This window comes from Labeo rohita, chromosome 7 (genome assembly GCF_022985175.1).
Source record: "Labeo rohita strain BAU-BD-2019 chromosome 7, IGBB_LRoh.1.0, whole genome shotgun sequence".
Lineage (NCBI taxonomy): Eukaryota > Metazoa > Chordata > Actinopteri > Cypriniformes > Cyprinidae > Labeo > Labeo rohita.
In genome coordinates, this window is record NC_066875.1 from 36,513,189 (window position 1) to 36,530,621 (window position 17,433).

At 38.4% G+C, this 17,433-nt stretch overlaps 2 protein-coding genes across 2 annotated transcripts; one reads left to right on the top strand and one right to left on the bottom strand.

The window, feature by feature from the left end:
• Positions 1-4,439: 4,439 nt before the first annotated feature.
• Positions 4,440-6,759, bottom strand: mrpl52 (mitochondrial ribosomal protein L52). Its single transcript, XM_051113938.1, has 5 exons — positions 6,607-6,759; positions 6,315-6,384; positions 4,945-5,012; positions 4,686-4,750; positions 4,440-4,603 (listed from the first exon to the last, which is right to left on the bottom strand). Exons 1-5 carry the CDS (start codon positions 6,638-6,640, stop codon positions 4,457-4,459), a joined length of 384 nt encoding a protein of 127 aa, XP_050969895.1. The 5' UTR covers positions 6,641-6,759; the 3' UTR covers positions 4,440-4,456.
• A 1,213-nt stretch (positions 6,760-7,972) lies between these two features.
• On the top strand, positions 7,973-17,078 carry ajuba (ajuba LIM protein). Its single transcript, XM_051115986.1, has 8 exons — positions 7,973-10,675; positions 11,747-11,848; positions 11,977-12,044; positions 13,174-13,236; positions 13,328-13,458; positions 16,085-16,136; positions 16,222-16,290; positions 16,408-17,078. The coding sequence occupies exons 1-8, from the start codon at positions 9,229-9,231 to the stop codon at positions 16,543-16,545; spliced, it is 2,070 nt and encodes a 689-aa protein (XP_050971943.1). The 5' UTR covers positions 7,973-9,228; the 3' UTR covers positions 16,546-17,078.
• Positions 17,079-17,433: the final 355 nt, after the last annotated feature.

The following is a 17,433-nucleotide window of genomic DNA, read 5'->3' on the forward strand; positions in this document are numbered from 1 at the left end:
AAGCTACAGAAGATACATACACACTTCCCAGAGGACAAAATTGGTTAAATTTACCCTGATCTTCATATTCAAAATGTTTTCAGGTAACAACACAGAGAGTAAAGAGTATGTAAACTTTTGAATGGGGTCATTTTATAAATTATTTTCTCTTGTGAACTATATGTAAATGTCTTTTACGTGAAAAATCATATTCAGGTCAGTACTACATAAAAAATAACATGCATTTTATATGATCCCTCTTATTTTGGTAAAATAAATAACATTTTGCAGATTCTGCAAGGTGTATATAAACGTTTGACTGCAACTGTATATATTTAGTTGTTTTACTCTTGCCACAGACCCAGACTTTTCATTTTAAAATGAAAATTCAAAAGTTAGTAAACCAAGAAGAAAACAGTGTGGGGACATTCCTGAGATAAAACATGAGACGTTAGATGTGCGAAGAAATCAAGGTAAATATCTTTTGTAAGCAGAATTTTTTTTTTTTTTTTAATTGTGTGTCATTTACAATCAAGCTGTAATTTTGTCCATTTCTGTCTTTCTATCTCTCCCTGAGATATACTTTTAAAGCAGGAAGTGAATTGCTGTGTCCTAACCCCCGGGCCAAACACATACTGTAACCTTAGCTTTGTCATATCCTTTTAGGACCCACACCAACACACATACATACCTCTAGACCCCCTTTCTGCCATCCTCACACACTTCTGCTGCACTCACTCTAATGTTTCTTGTCTGCTTTCAACTCCTACCTACTTTTTCCCTCTTTTTTTCTGTATGTATGCTAAAGGGCTGCACATTCACCTCATCTTTCGTCCCTCCCCTACCCTTCCTGTCCTCCGCTCTCTCGCCTCCTGCACTTCAAAAAAACATCTGGATCTCATTCTGGAAAACCAAAACAACATGAGAGAGCGACAGAGTGAGAGAGACAGAGGAAGGCGGGGAAACGAACAAAGGAAAAAATCTGTTGGTGAAAATCTAACAATATGAGAAAGATGAGTACATAAAAATCATCTTGATTTGTGTCTCGGTGCCTGTGTACTAGTATTTTCTGAATTACACAGACCAGGAGACAAAGATTGATAGGTTCGGTAAAACGTAAATCTATAAAATATATGTAATCATAACCGTGGTTTTGAAGTATTCAGCGGTGTGAGAGAAATCTTAGGTTTCTGTTGTTTTTGTCAGCTTACATCTTAAACAAAACGTTCTCATAGTGCTGACAAAAATGGTTGAATCTGATCCAGGGTCCAGTAAAACAGCAGAGGAAAAAATTTGCAGTTCAGCAACTGGAGCCATAATTATGGAGAGAGGCTGCTGAAATCAGCAGGAAGACCTGTGTGTGTGTATATGTCTCTGCAAGAGAGAGAGAGACAGAGAAAGAGAGAGTCAGACAGTGACAAACAGTCATGTGTGATCTCCACTCATACTTAAGAACTAAGGAGTAGAGAGAAAAGGAAATTCAGAAATGAACTTTTAAGGTGCTGTTTAGAGAATGATTAAAATACAACTATCCCTATATTTCATGGCCATACTGATTGATTTTCAAGATTCAGAGGTTCTCTGGTTAAAAAAAAAAGAAACGTGAAATGGCATTTTGCGGCTAATATAAAATTGGGTCACTATAGCAACACCCTTAATTACTTTCTCAGGCAGGAGATGGTATGGCAATAGTCTCATCTCGATGCTAGTCTGTACCTTGGAATCCATTTTATGACAGCACAACTTTGTCAAAGAAAAAACAGATGGCCAGAGAAAGACTAGCGATAAAATAAAGTGAAAAATATAAACATGTGGAAGCTGACAAGGGAGAATATGTCAGTCTGCATTATGTGCAGAAAGAACTTTTTATCCCAGGATGGGAGAGACAAGGTCAGGGACAAATGGCTGCCAGAACATCAGCAGCACAGATGGAGAAACACTGCAGCCTAGTGGAGTCAGAAAACATGTCAACATGTGACCTGACATGCCATTTTCACTGTCCCACAAAATAAAAAAGAATATAATTAGTATTGGTTATTTAAAATGCAGAAAGTCGTTAAACATTCCTTTGTCCTTCATGGATCTGTTGTTATAAAAGCTGCAGTGTTCGATTTTTTTATTTTTTATTTTTGAGCCAAATGTCAAATTTGTCCTGTGGTGTGACTGTCTCAAGCATGGTTCAAATTACAACTTTTATAAATTAAAAAGAAAAGCATAAAAATGTTAATAAATACCTCCGGCATAATTATAAATGTGTCTATTTTAGTAAATGGCAATCATTTTTTCATCTATATATTTCTGAAAGCGTAGGATACATTTTGTCTCTGAAAACCATGTCTTAAGGTGACACCATATCCTGATTTTAAATCAGCCAATTCCAGAAAAAACTTTAATTAGAACCCCAATTCATGATCATGTTACTGAAGCCCCCTGTGAAGCCCATGACGTGTACTTCGTAAATTTTTGTCTCAGAAGTGTTCAAATAATTAACTTTTTTGTAACGACTACAACACCCTGTGTAACCACTGTGACACCCCTAAATTATATTTTTTAATTAAACACTGTATGTTAAACTACATCATCATGGAAAATTATGCAAATGTGTCTTGCTAACTGCTAATGACAGGTTAGTTCGGAAAAGCAAGGTCATTATTGTTCTCTGGTGACGCTTGCATTGTCACACCAGAGGAAAAGCATTTTAAATAGTTTTACGAGTTCGCCTGCCCATCCAGTCCTACAAACTTGGCTTGCTGTCCTTAATGGAGGCTCGAACCCGAGGCTCAGCTTGAGCGCCGAGTTCAACCCCCCCATTGTGATATTACCTAGAGGGAGAATAACAGAAACAGAGGAGGAGAAGGGGAGGTGGAGGGATGCCGGAAGAACTGACACTGGGACGGTGCAATGAGAGCTGCTTATATAGGCTGGTAATGATGATTGACAGGTCTGAATGATTAGGCTCCTCCCGAACCTACGTTTGGAACTTCATTAAATAAGATTGGTTTAACTCCTTTTGATTCTTTTTTGATCATTTTCAGTGTTCTGAAATGCAGTAATTACATTAATTAAACTATTTTCTGATGTTTTTGCAGAAAACATGTACTGTTATAAAGTGTGATGAAAATCAGCAAAAAAAGTGATACTTGGTTTCTTAAACAGAAAGAACTGTGGGAGAGAAAATAGCAGAAGAGAGATGAAATGGAAATATAGAAAGAAAATGAACAGGGATCCACCAGATGGGAGGAGATCCTAAGAGAACAAAGTAGAAAGTGAAAAGAATCAAAATGATGCCTTAAAAAGAGTAGCCATATAGTAAAAAAAAAAAAAAATCATTCACGTTTTGGATATAGTTTGGATATTATATTTATCATATTTAGCTGTGCCGGACATGCAGCAGGGGAGCTAGAAGTGTTTCAGTAACATACTGATTGACTAAGAGACTGAATTTTGTTGATGAAAATTTTGTTTTGTTTAAAAAAACATGTTGATATTGTTTGTCTTTCTCATTTGACGTTTAAAATTAAATAGAAATACTTTAATAACTACCATTTCTGTCCTTCAGTGTGACGTAATGCCATATGGTGTGACACACATAAAAGAACCACAGATTTGTTTTTATTTCAAAATATCTTAAAAAACAACAAAACAAAACAAACAAACAAAAAAAAAAACAGTTGAGTATTGCAATAGGGGATAAACATAAATATCACAGATCTTAAAATAGTATAATTTTCAGCAGTTTTGCACAGATGACAGCAAAGTCTTGAAATTGTCCAAGTCATGGGGAAAAATTATGTTAATTATAATTTAACATATAATAATAAACACTATATATTTTTATATAATTTAAATATTAAAATTAATGTCACAAAAAAATTCTGTTCCTTTGAATTTACTGGTTTTAGATATCAAAGAATCATATCATATTTCCACAAAACAATATTAAGTGGACAACTGTTTTCAACACTAAAAATAGTTAGCATATTAGAATAATTTCTGAACAATCATGTGACACTGAAGACTGGAGTAATGTCTGCTAAAAATTCATATCCCCACAACACAAATTAAGGTTGACATCTTTTGCGATTTAAATGTAATAGCCATAAAATATGCAGCTGCATAATGTATATTTATCTATATTTATTTCACAAAGCTAGACTACATAATAAATGTGAAAAATAAATTCCAACTGTTTGTAGGTTTATGACTTGCAAGCTATCCTAATTGTACCCTAGGGCAATTTCAGCAAATTGTTGTTTGTTTGTTTTCCCCCCACAACAACACTCTCTGAAATAAGTGTCTTACTGGAACTGCTTAAACTCATCCCTCAGAACTTACTGTCCTCCTACAATCACCTTTACAAAAAGCAAAACATAGTTTTATTTTTTTTCAGTCACTATAAAAGTAAATATGTATTTTTATTGTGTATTGGTAGGTTTAACAATAAACACAGAAATCATGCACAAGCTTTACTGTATCTTTATTTTTTGTTCTTTAATAATAAATTTCCTTTAGGTTTTAACAATAAGGATTTTACATGTTCTTCTTTCTGTTTCTCCGCTTCCTTCTTCTCCTGCCATCGTTTCATCCCTTCATCCACCTCTGCACTGAGATACACTGCTCTTCTCTAAATGTGGACACAAATGTAAACATTTCAAGTTTTTCTCAAGTTAAAACCGACCACAAATCCAAAAACAAAAGTCTCTTACAGCAAACTCCTCTCTCTGCTTTTGTCTGCGGATCTGTCCTTTCAGTGGAGGTGCAGGCCTTCCATCTGAAAAGTCACATCATTTATACAAATCCTTGTCAGCACTTACATTTTCATTCGCAGATTCACTGTTGACAGTATGTTTTGACAAATACCATTCAACTGATGTATACAAAACAACTGACAAGCACAATATGTCTGTAGCTATTTAACACCCCATTGTTGCCTTTGGCTTTTATGAAAATAATAAATAAATTTACCTGCATATGACCAGTCAGGAAGATCTGTTAATGGTCCATACTCTGATCCACCACGTGCTAAACCGTTTCTGCAGACAAAAAAAAAAAAAAAAAAAAAAAAAAAAAAAAAAAAAAAAAAGAGCATGATGAAAGAAACCAAAACACTGACTTCAAGATTAACCATTGCTAATAAAATGTAATGCATGCAAATAATCTGATTTAATCAGGTATTTTTAGTATTAATTAAAATTTTAGTAGAAACGGTAAAAACGATTATTCAAAACTGGATTTTAAAACCATTTCTCCTTCGTATAATCTCCAACATCAGTATTTGTCAAACGTCCCAGTTTTCCTGGGACAGCATCGGTTTTTGATGTTGCGTCCCTGACTGGAGATGTCCTGGAAATGTACCAGTTTTACAACACATTCAAAACGACCCGCAAATACACTGTAAAGGCCCGACAGAACAGCCTGCTGAAAGTGGACGACACAAATCTTTCTGGCGCTATTATCATCAGTTATCAAAAGAGACACTCTTATCAGTTACAAGGTAATCACATATTAACAAACAAAACAAAACAAAACAATACAATAAGTAATTAAACAATTACACTTGCACAATTATATTTGCAGAAAAAACATGCTTTCAAAAAGTATGGTCAAACGTAGCCTAAAATGTCAAATAATGAGCCTAAATAGAGACAGTAAAGATCCATTTCCAAAAGCACGAACAGAAAATAAAATCTGAGCAGTTGTATACTCAAAATGAAAATGTTAGAAATGTTCTCAGTTGGAAAAGTTAAAAATATTTCTTTAATCAAGTTTTATATATCATATGTTCTTATGTTCTTGGGGCAGCCGTGGCCTAATGGTTAGGGAGTCGGGCTTGTAACGCTTCACGGTGTGTGTGAACTTGGATGGGTTAAATGCAGAGCACAAATTCTGAGTATGGGTCATCGTACTTGGCCTCACGTCACGTCCTTTCCTTTCCTTTTCCTTTTTTCCTTTATGTCCATTGTTTTATATTTGTAATGGGTTTTTGTAAAGTCATAATTTTGTTATAAATATTTTTTAACTGTTTGCTATTTGCACTAGCTACTAATTACAAATTTTATAGTCTGATTTTATGATGAACTGTATAAAAAAAAACAGGGTCAATTTGATCCTCAAACACCATAATTATTAATTCATATGGAACCCACAGCCATTAAAAACATACAAAAATATATTGTCCCTATTTTTTTTTAATTTGTAGATAAGTGAGGTCTCAGTGATATGTTGACCACACACACTAGAAATGACCCCAGTTTTCATTTCAGAAATATGATCACCTGAACCCAATAATATTTTAAAGTACAATTTGTCAATGTCAAACTGCAGAGGAAACTCACTCCAATCTCCACTTCTTTCCTGCAAGTGTCACACACGACGATGAAAACGGGCGCATAGACTGCTTCGACACTGTGAATGATATGAAAACAGAATTTACCCATTAAGAAAAATGTACTGTTCACTCATACCTGAGAGAGCACTGGCACCATAGACATTCATTAGCACGCTAGCTAATATAATAACGTTTAGATGCATTCCTGAGCTCAACGACACAACATCTATTTCGCAACAAAGCACGACAGGTTTATGAAACAAATATTCTGCTAAATCCTGACTAACACACTGCCTCACCTGCAGTACAAAACGTCCTCAAGGATGCTGCCATTTTGGATTGCAACAACTACGGCAAGCAAAAGGAACAAAATAGAGACTCTGCACTGGACTAGGGCGGCGTGGCTTGTTTTTACCAGTAGGTGATGCTATAGTCACATTAAAGACAACACAGACTCGTCTAATTCACCTGTTGAATAAACTACACTTAGTTTATTTTCAGCCTTCCTAATCACAGCTTGCACTCAGGACAAAAGATAACAACCAAAATAAAACGAACGTGTTACGACGTGTAAACTGAGAATTCTTGCGTCTGCCAGTGGTGGTATGAATAGAATTTTGAATGGTCTTTCAGGATTCGGATTTGGAATGTTTGTCATTTATTTAAAATGACTGACTGATATGTTGTCATTCATTTCGCAGTCTTAAGATGAGAACACATCTTGTAAAAACACGACACGGAGGCGCCACTGAAGACCGGCCCTTAACGCCTTCCGCTTCAATAATAAATCGTCTTTCAGCACCGCCGATCCCCTTCATTCCTCCTGTGTACGGGCTCGAGCAGTGCTGAGTAAGCGCTGAAACATTCCCGCGCGCGCTCCCAGACAAGTCCCCACTCGCCAGAGAGCGCGAGCTTGTGCGCGCGCCCACAAAACCGCAGGAGAAGCTGCAGACAAGACCGGAGTGGGAGGAGGGAGCTCCGGGGTAGGGAAAAAACGAGGTTTTAAACAAAAGAACAGCACTTTGGCTTTTTAGAGACTCGGTGGGCTTGAATACAGTAACCATACGACAGCAGGTCAGTTGTCACCGGAATTTATGCCACTCAGTAACTATGGAGCAGCGAGAGGCATTTTCCGCGAGGGAAGAAAAGAAAAAACAGTTACATTGTTGCGCTCGCGAAAAGCACACACGCAGCCGACTCACGCTGTCCCAGCGAACTTAGCGATATCCTTCCGCACATTCCACAGACGAAAGGCACGGCACGACCAATTAGGCCTTAGGGTTGGAAAAATGGCACAGAAAATATGTAAGGTCTTCCAACCACATACACGTTTCCAGGTTCCCGTTTATTTAAACACTACTTTTAAGTTGAATAAACGTCACTCTTTCCATTTTGTCGCCACATTACGTGTAATAAAAACATACGGTGTTATAAACAAAAGAGAAATAATTTGATTCATGACTGCATTTTGCATTCTTTTGAGTTTTCCACCTCAGACAGTTGACTCGTATGTAAGTATGTATTAAACTGTTCATTCTGAGCCCTCAGACTAACATAAAACGTGTTTGTCTGTTTTATTTTAGTGATTTGATAAATGTGTGCGATTATGTCAAGGTTGTTTGTCTAAGTCCAAACAGTAGGCTGAACCAATGGGCACAGTCTGTTTAAGAAGTTGGCTTGTGTGACGAAATAGTGGGATGCTATTCATGCGCGCTGCCCGGGGGAAAGGTGTTCCGGTCGGGAAAAAAGCCACAGAGGAAGAAGAAAGGGGGAGGAAGGAAAAAATTTGGAAAGAAAGAAACTGTACGTTGAACATTTTAGCGCAGTTTTCCGGCGTAGAGTGCGCAGTGCGTGTTTATCTACGCGAATATGTTTGGGTGAGCGATACGCGAACTTCCTCCCTTCGACTCGCTGCAGCTGGTTTTTTATCGTTACACGCTTTTGAAGACTTCCACTTCTGGGGAATAATGGTCATTTTCTTTCAAACTGGACTGGGCAAAGTGGAAATCCTGCGGGACAACAGGAGGCTTTGATGTACCTTGTACTTTTCGTTGCTGAGGAATACACGCTTTTGAGTTTTCGGGTACGGACGGCTCATTTATCCGCACAGAGAAACGTTTTCAACTTGCCTTTTTGAAAGCCGCTAGTTGAGACAGAAAGGGGTCGTGGTGTATCCCATAACCTGCGTGTTTAACTCCAACACAATCAAAGGAAACCGCGCTGGAATTTATTCAGTATTTAAACTCCATTCTAATTTTTTAAACAATCGGCAGCGCCGATTAGATAAATCCACAGAGACAAAGAACCAAGTGGCAATTAAAAGACTTGCAAGTGGTTCCGACAACAGTGGCAGTGGATCAGTGCTGCGAGACTCAACGTTTGAATGGATCCGTTCTGCGAGAGTCGGGGAGCAGAATTAAAGACTCTTTGAAAAAGTTTTCACACGTTCGTTTGCTCACTGCCGAAGACAAGGCCACAAGTAGCTGCAAAAGGGAACGCAAACAAATGGATGAACATGCTCCTGTTCACACGCATGTCCAGCAAATTCATCACAAGCAAACAGTTTGGAGACAAACCGTTTGTTTTCAAGCCTAACTAGTCCGACATGTAGCCTGCAGAAAATGTCATAGTGTTTTTATTTATCTTCAAAGTTAAATATTTATTTTTGTAGCTCATCCGAAAGTATTAGTTTTTAACGGTATTATTATTTTGTTATAACCTTTGGATGTCACTTATCTTTTGGTCTGTTATCTCATCTGCTGTTAAAACACTTGAATGATGCTTGTGCCTACACTGTATTTCACTGTATTTATGTAGTACGCTATTTAAACCGTAGTTGTTTTTCAGGTGGCATCTAAGGGAAATTCAATTCGTACTTTATATTTTATATCGTAGTTGAGCATATATTAAAAAAAAACACAATGGATCGACTTGGCAGCAAACTCAAGCAGAAGCTCAAACTGAGTGACTCTGGAAGTGTCAAATTCAGCAAAAAGAAAAATGACTTGGCCAATGCGAATAACAACAGCAATAGCAACAATGCCAATAATGGGACCGTGACACAGATCAATGCACCTGTGAGCACATCTCAGTTCCCACTCTCATGTTCGACCTCTGTGGAGGTGTGCGGTCAGTCAGCCGGACGACCTGGCAAAGTGGGCACTTCTCAGAGAATCGCACCCTCGAATACCACCTCGGCCACAGTTCCTGAGGATTGCGGGCCTGGGAGCGAACATCACCCGTCTACCCTCGCCCCTCTACGGCGCCGGTCGCCCCAACAACGAGCGTCGTGCTACCTACCTGAAACGGTGGAACGGGGCGACTCGCCCAGATGCGAAGGTGACCCGCAAGGAGCGTACAGCCCGAATTCTCGTGTGGCCTTAAAGCAAAGGCGCTATTCCCTGGAGCTCCAGCAGCTCGTTCGCCGCCAACAGCTACTCGCCCAGCCACCTCCGCTGTCGTCCGTACCACCTCCATACCCGACGCACAGCTCGGCCGCCCGTTCGTCCGCCATGGAGCCCAGCTTCCTCCATGACTTAGAGCGCCACAAGCGTTTATCCCTGCAGGAAGCTCTGTTCTACAAGCGTCTGAGCTCAGGTGGTGAGCCTTGGGACAGTGGGCGCCCCGCTTCCCTCTCTCATCCACCTCAGAGGACCCATGACAGTGGCATAGGGGGGTTCTTCTTCCCACCTGCACCAGCGTTGAGCCCCTGCTCTTCTTTCAGCTTACAAGAGTCTGTGTTGGCAAGCCCTCGCTCCAGTTTTGCGAGCAGTACCGCTAGTGGAGGAGGCGGAGGCGGTGGGAGTCCTATGGGTAGCCGGTGCAGCAGTAACCGGACCAGCGGCATCAGTTTGGGCTACGACACCCGCCATACACCTGGGCCCGCCCAGCAGATCCAACTTGGCGCTACCACCCCAGGTCAGATGTACCCTGTGCAGGCGTCGGGGAAAACAGGAGCGCCCCCTATGGAGGTTTGGAGGGACTGTCTCGAAGGGGTGTCGGGAGGAAGTCCGCACGACAGCCGCCACTCATATCCGCCTGCGCTGAGCACACCCACTGCCACCTTCCACCGGGCAGAACCAGACTGGGGTCCCGCTGACCAGCGGGGATCAAGAGGTGACGGTGTGGGCGAGAGGGCACGACACTCCGACTTGCTAGGAACCAGATACCAGCAGGAGCTCACCCGCCTGCTATTGAGAGATGCTGCCCTGGAAGGAGAAGCGTTACTTGGGGGTCTGACTTTAAAAGAACAACCCGTGTCTACCACCATCCTACCCAGCTCCGTATCTACTCCAGCCCCAATTGGAGCTCCAGGGAAATCCCTGGAAGAACAGTCGGCTGGATCTGTGGACAGACAGGAGTACTTCGGTGAGATCACTAACTTGTCCAATCTGGCTAGTTTGTTTATGACTAATGATGTGTCTCCCTGGCAGTAGGTTGTGAATGTGTGTGATGTGGTGAGATGAAGACTGCTTCGGACCTGCTAAAACATGCAAACGTTCTTCGAAGCAAAAAAGCAAGACATGAAACGCATCCCGTCAGACTTCAAAAATACACACTAGCCCTCCTTTTTCAGCCCGCTTCTCTGACTAACCATAATAACTAACTCCCAAGTCACAGAGCGAATATATAACCCCTCCACCCAAGGCTACACAGAATTCTGAACAGACTCCAAAGTCAAAAATATCTGCCTAGAGCGAGCATAGTGATTATGCATGACCCCAAATTACAGGCTCTGTGATATGCTGGTCATACCAAAGAGCTGTGAGTAATACAGTAGGACAGAGGCTTGGTTGAAAGGAGGGTTCTCTCTCTCTGTGTGTGTGTGTGCTTGTGTTTGTGTGTGTGTAAGCGCTTTCGGCTTTCAGCCAGCCACAGTTTGAGGGTGTGTTCATGTGTGTTAGCGTGCACTAGCGTGTGCTGGCGTGTGCTTGTTTAGCTCAGGTATTTGAGTCCTGAGGGAAGGCTCTCTCACACACTCAATTGTGAGGGTTGGGTGTGTGTTTGTGCGTTCTGTGTGTGTAACGCTTTGTTGCGACAAGGAAACCTCCCTGTTGTCTGAAAAGCACCTGTGTAAAGTTTAAGACATTACCTCATTCCGACACATTACAATATCCAATTCCTGCATTCAACAGCCTATTAGCCTTTTTTCGAGTAATGAAGGGGTTGCAGAGTACAGATTTATCGGTGTGTACTGTTACTACAAGAAACAAACCCACAGGTCGGTATTATGGTAGAAGAATGCACGAGTCATGCGGTGCAGACACGTATTTTTGAATCCAGACGACTCTGCCGCCTGTGTTTTATGTAATTGGTATGATTGGGTGATGACCTCATTGTCCTAGATAGCCACTTGAGCTGTGTGTGTGTTGTGAAGCCTCTGATGCATTTGTTTATAGTGTACTCAGACTGTGTTTGTGGTTGTATGCTTGTTTTCAGGAACATGTGTGAAGTGTGGTAAAGGTGTATATGGTGCAGATAATGCTTGCCAGGCTCTGGACAGCCTCTATCACACCCGCTGCTTCACATGCGTTTCCTGCGGTGAGTTATCAGTCTGTAATGCAACGCTGAAGTCATACATTCAAAGCCAATATTTTAATAGCTCTTCATTTGGGTCAGTATCTCTCATGCTGGTTTCAACGTCTGTCTTATCTTGCTTTTACTTGTAGGGCGAACTCTCCGCAACAAGGACTTTTACAACGTCAATGGCTCTGTTTACTGTAAGGAGGATTACATGGTAAGGATGACTTCATGTGGTCTTTTTAGTACTCATTTTAGCCAGTCTTAAAAGGATAGCTCACCCAAAAATGAAAATTCTATCATTAATTACTCACCCTCATGTCGTTGCAAATTCATAAGACCTTCGTTCATATTTGGAACACAAATTAAGATATTTCTGAGAGCTTTCTGACCCTGCCTGTACAGCAACTACTAGGACATTGACAGTCCATGTGACTTTTTTAATATTTAGTCTATAATATGTACACTCATAAAAATGATTATTCAACACTGTTCAGATTATTTTAAAAAATCCTTTTCATTTAACACCATTGTGTTAGGTTTCCCATTTATACAATTGCATTGTGTTAAACTGCTTGAAACAGTTGCGTTTTGGTACAACTCAATATTTTCATTTTGAAAGAACATGTTTCAGTTAAATAGGCCCCTTCCCATCATGCTTTGCATGCTTTGTACAAAGAGAGTAAATGTTGAAATAAAATGTTATTTTATGCATTTTTTAATTAAGATTATACAATTGGGAGACTTGTTAATGTTTAATGTTCTTTAATTTTTGTATTTAAAACAGTTTCTGGAGAGTTAATGTTTTTGGGGGTTACCACTGTGGTAAAGTGTAGAGCATGAGCTTGGGTTGAGGACCTGCTAACATGAGTTAAAGTTGTTTTAATAATAAAATAAACAACTAGTTTGGGTATGCCATGGAAAGCCATCTTATGGCTAATGCCTAACAAGTTGGTTAATGCCTGAAGTTAAGTACATCAAATGTGTAATTTTTTAAGTATAGAAGGATTTCTGCTTAGTTATTTGTTTTCCAGATAAATGTTTCAGTTTGAGCATAAAATAATCACTTCATAAATGTATCAATTTCATTTAAACTTTATTTGATCAAATTGAGTTGGCCCAACTCAATTACATTTCATTGCATGAATTTAATTTTTATGAGTTTGGGTTACACATATTTATTGGATGGAAATCCTGCCCTTAATTAAATTGAGTTCATCCAATGAATTATTTTTTTGAGTGTAAATTTATAGTATTTAAGAACGATGTTCACAATTTTATATTTAGTATTTCTAATGAATATCTAATGAATATTCCATAATTTTCACAATCTGTCTTTATTACAGTTCTCAGGCTTCCAGGAGGCAGCTGAGAAGTGCAGTGTTTGTGGTCACCTCATCTTGGAGCAGGTAAGTGTTCTTTCTGCATGAGGTCAGTGTCAGTGTTTGAAGGTTGTACGGGTTGAGTGTTCACAACTCTCTCTGTTTATGTGTAACTCAGATTCTACAGGCTCTAGGGAACTCTTATCACCCAGGATGTTTCCGCTGTACCGTCTGCTCGAAGGCATTGGATGGAGTGCCATTTACAGTAGACTACCTCAACAATGTCTACTGCGTCTCTGACTACAACAGGTCTGTTAGTGAACTGTGTTACAAAAGACATGACGACAATGCAATTTGCCCAACAATAAAGGGATAGTTCATCGAAAAATGAAAATGTTATCATCATTTACTCACCCTCATGTCGTTCCAAACCTGTATCTTTATGTTGAACATAAAAGAAGATATTTTAAAGAATGCTCGTAATCAAACTACTTCCATAGTATTTCTTTCACTACTACGGTAGTCAATTGATCTAAATATCATCTTTTGTGTTCAACATAAAAAAACAAACTGTGTTCAACATAAGAAACAAACTGTTCGGAAGAACATGAAGGTGAGTAAAGGATGACAAAATTTTTATTTTTGGGTGAACTATTCCTTTAACAACTGCTCTCAAATGTTTTTGCCTAATTTGTTGCTGTTCAGGTTTAGTTGTGAGCTAAAGAATGCTAAAAATAATTGTTTTATTTTATTTCTTAATCGGATTAAGATATCTCTTAAAAAACATGCATTATCGAAGTGTTGAAGGTTAATGCATTACATGCCATGGATTATTTTTCTATTTACTAATAAACAATTGAAGATATCTCCATTCCATGTATCATAGTCAAAGGCTTTGCAGCACAATGTCTATATAGTGATAAAAAGTGCATACAAACTACTGTCTAGAGCAAAAATGGGCATGTAGTGCAGGACGTGAGTAAATTCTAAACCTCAGTGGACAACACTGCCACATAGTTAAACTACCACCTGCCTAACATAAACGTTTTTTCTTGTTGTGGTTTTTGAAAGAAATTGTTACTTTTATTAAGAAAGGATACATTAAACTATGGAAGGCCATTTCTGCCACTGAATAATACATTTAAAAAGGTGATTGCTACTTTTTTTCTCAAATTCTGACTTTTTTCTTTACATCTCGGAATTCAGACTTCAGATTTTTTTTTTTGTTGTTGTTGCATGGTACAAAGTTGGAATTCTAACTTGTTTTCCTCAGAATTGCATGAAGACAGAATTGGGTAATATAAACTTGCAACTGCGAGTTATAACATCAGAATTGCGAGCTATAAACTTGCAAATCCGACTTTTTTTCTTAGACTTGCGTTATATAAATTTGCAATTGCGAGTTATAAAGTCAGCAGTTCTGACTTTATTTTTCAGAATTGCAGATTTGTCCCGCAATTCTGACTTTATAACTCACAATTGTGAATTTATATAATTTTATCTCGCAATTCTGAGGAAAACATTTTGTTTTGTTTTTTTACAGTATATCGAGTTTACAGAATATCTCGCAATTCTGACTTTTTTCTAGCAATTCTAACTTTTTTCTCTAAATTGCGAGTTTACCGTGTCTCCCAATTCTGACTTTTTTTTCCACAGAATTGAGTTTACAGTATATCTCACAATTCTGACTTTTTTCTCTTGCAATTCTGACTTTTTTCCTCAGAATTGCGAGTTTACAGTATATACAGTATAACTTTTTTTTTTCTCACAGTTTTGACTTTTTTTCTCAGAATTGAGTTTATATCTTGAAATTGACTTTTTTCTTTTCCAATTCTGACTTTTTTCTCAGAATTGAGTTTATATCTTGAAATTGACTTTTTTCTTTTCCAATTCTGACTTTTTTTTTCTCAGAATTGCAAGTTTACAGTATATCTTGCTATTCTAACTTTGTTTCTCTTACAATTCTGACTTTTTCTCTTGCAATTCTGACTTTTTTTTCTCAGAATTGAGTTTATATCTTGAAATTCGGACTTTTCTTCGCAATTCTGAATTTTTTTCTCAGAATTGCAAGTTTACAGTATATCTCGCAATTCTAACTTTGTTTCTCTTACAATTCTGACTTTTTTTCCTCAGAACTGAGTTTATATCTCACAAGTCTGACTTTATAACAAGCTATTGCAAGTTAAGACAGAATTGTGAGATATTAACTCACAATACTGACAACATATCAGTTTTTTTAACTATATAACTCACAATTCTGAGAAACAAAGAGAATTGCAAGATACAAACTTGCATTTGCGAGAAAAGTCAGAATTGCAAGTTACAAAGTTAAAAAGACTATGTTTATGTCACAATTCTGACTTGATTTCTCAGAATTGTGAATTTGTATCATGCAGTTCCGAGAAAAAAAGTCAATAATTGTGAGATGAAATTGGAATAACCTTTTTTTTTTTTTTTAATTCTGTGACAGAAACTGGCTTTCATATTAAACTGATTGAAGGTGACAGTAAAGATATTTATAATGTTACAGATTTTTTCTATTTCAAATAAATGTTGTTCTTTTGAATTTTCATCATTCATTTCAGGAATCATCAAAGAATCCTGAAAAAACAAACAAACAAAAAAAAAAAAACACTGTTTTCTGGATCATGTGACAAAGAGGACTGAAATTTTTTGAGTGAAATAAAATTCCACTAAATAGTAACTAATCGATTTGAATTTAAATACCAGCATCTAATAGTTTTGCCAGCTTATATTAATAAACATATTCACAAAATATGTCACTCTAGTCAGCTAATAATTCCCATAGTACCACCTGGTTGTTGTCCCATTGCTGTTTGAATGCCACATCTACATCAACATTGGGGACTTCCAAAACATTTGTATTTACAAGCTTGTTAATGTGAATTCATTTTTGTTTGTTTCTTTTCCTCAGGACATTTGCTCCCAAATGCGCTGCCTGTTTACAACCCATCTTACCTGCTGAGGTAAATCATACCCTAGTAGTTTAACAGATGCTTTCAAATCAATTCATTTTTTCAAATTTTGATTGTATATGTGTGTGTGTTTCAGGGCAGTGAGGAGATCCTCAGGGTGGTGTCAATGAACAAAGATTATCACTTTGAGTGTTATCACTGTGAGGTGAGTATTATGGAAAGTAGTTTGGATAAGATGCTTTGTGTAGCATTTCAGATAAGAGCATATCTACATGTCGTGGCACAGGCTTGTAATGACTGTAATCCTCTCTTTTTTCTTCAGGAGTGTGGGAAGCAGCTCTCCGACGAGCCTGGATCTCAATGCTTCCCTCTGGATTCCCACCTCCTCTGCCACTCTTGCCACATGACCAGGGTGTGCGTCACACATAACCTTCCCCCCTCACAACACACACTGAAATGAGAACTAATGTGCCTGACCAACTACTTTGTATTCTCATATGCACACTAGTGACCACTGTAAATTGTCGTCTTTCTGATGTCTCTCTCTTCTATGCCAGCTCTGTTTTCTTGAAGATGATAGCGAGAGGGGGAGAAAACACGTTTTCTCTTACTGAGACTTGAGGTCATAATACATTTCAAATGCAAATCCCAGTACTGGTACAAACTATATCACCCCCTAGTGGCTGGGAAATGCAGCAACTGAATCCTGCTGAACAGAATATTTCTATACAAGTTCTCCAAGTTTAAGATTATCGTTGCCTGCTTATTTCATTACTAGAGGGAGTTGAATTATCACAGAACACTGTTTTACTCCCGTATCTACTGTTTGCTGTAGGGAAAAAACAAGGGATTTTTTTGCTTAACATTTTTTCTATATTTAATATCACTAGCAAAGATTTTGCACTTAAACATGTTTACCTATTAAGAGATTTTTTTAAATAAAGTGATTGCAAAAAGATTAAAAACATTCCTGTATCTGTTTTAATAAATAAATCTTTCTGTGTATGAATGAGTGGTATTTTCTTGTATGGTTCACGCTTTCAGTTAAGAATTCAAATCCTTTTGTATTTATGAGGAAGCAGCTAATGACTTGCATTAACAGATTATATATTTACACTAGGGGTGTAACGGTACACGTGTTCGTACCGAACAATTACAGCATTTTCCCCCCAGGAAATACAAACAATAAATTGCGTTTTGACAGTCTTTGATGTGGCATGACACATATATAAACGCCTCGGAGAGCCACTTCTGGGACGGGTTAGAAACGTTGAAAGCATTGACTAGTGGCCGCGACCAGCTCCGGTGGCCGCATCAGAGCCATAAAGCGCCGCAGAATTGTGCATAA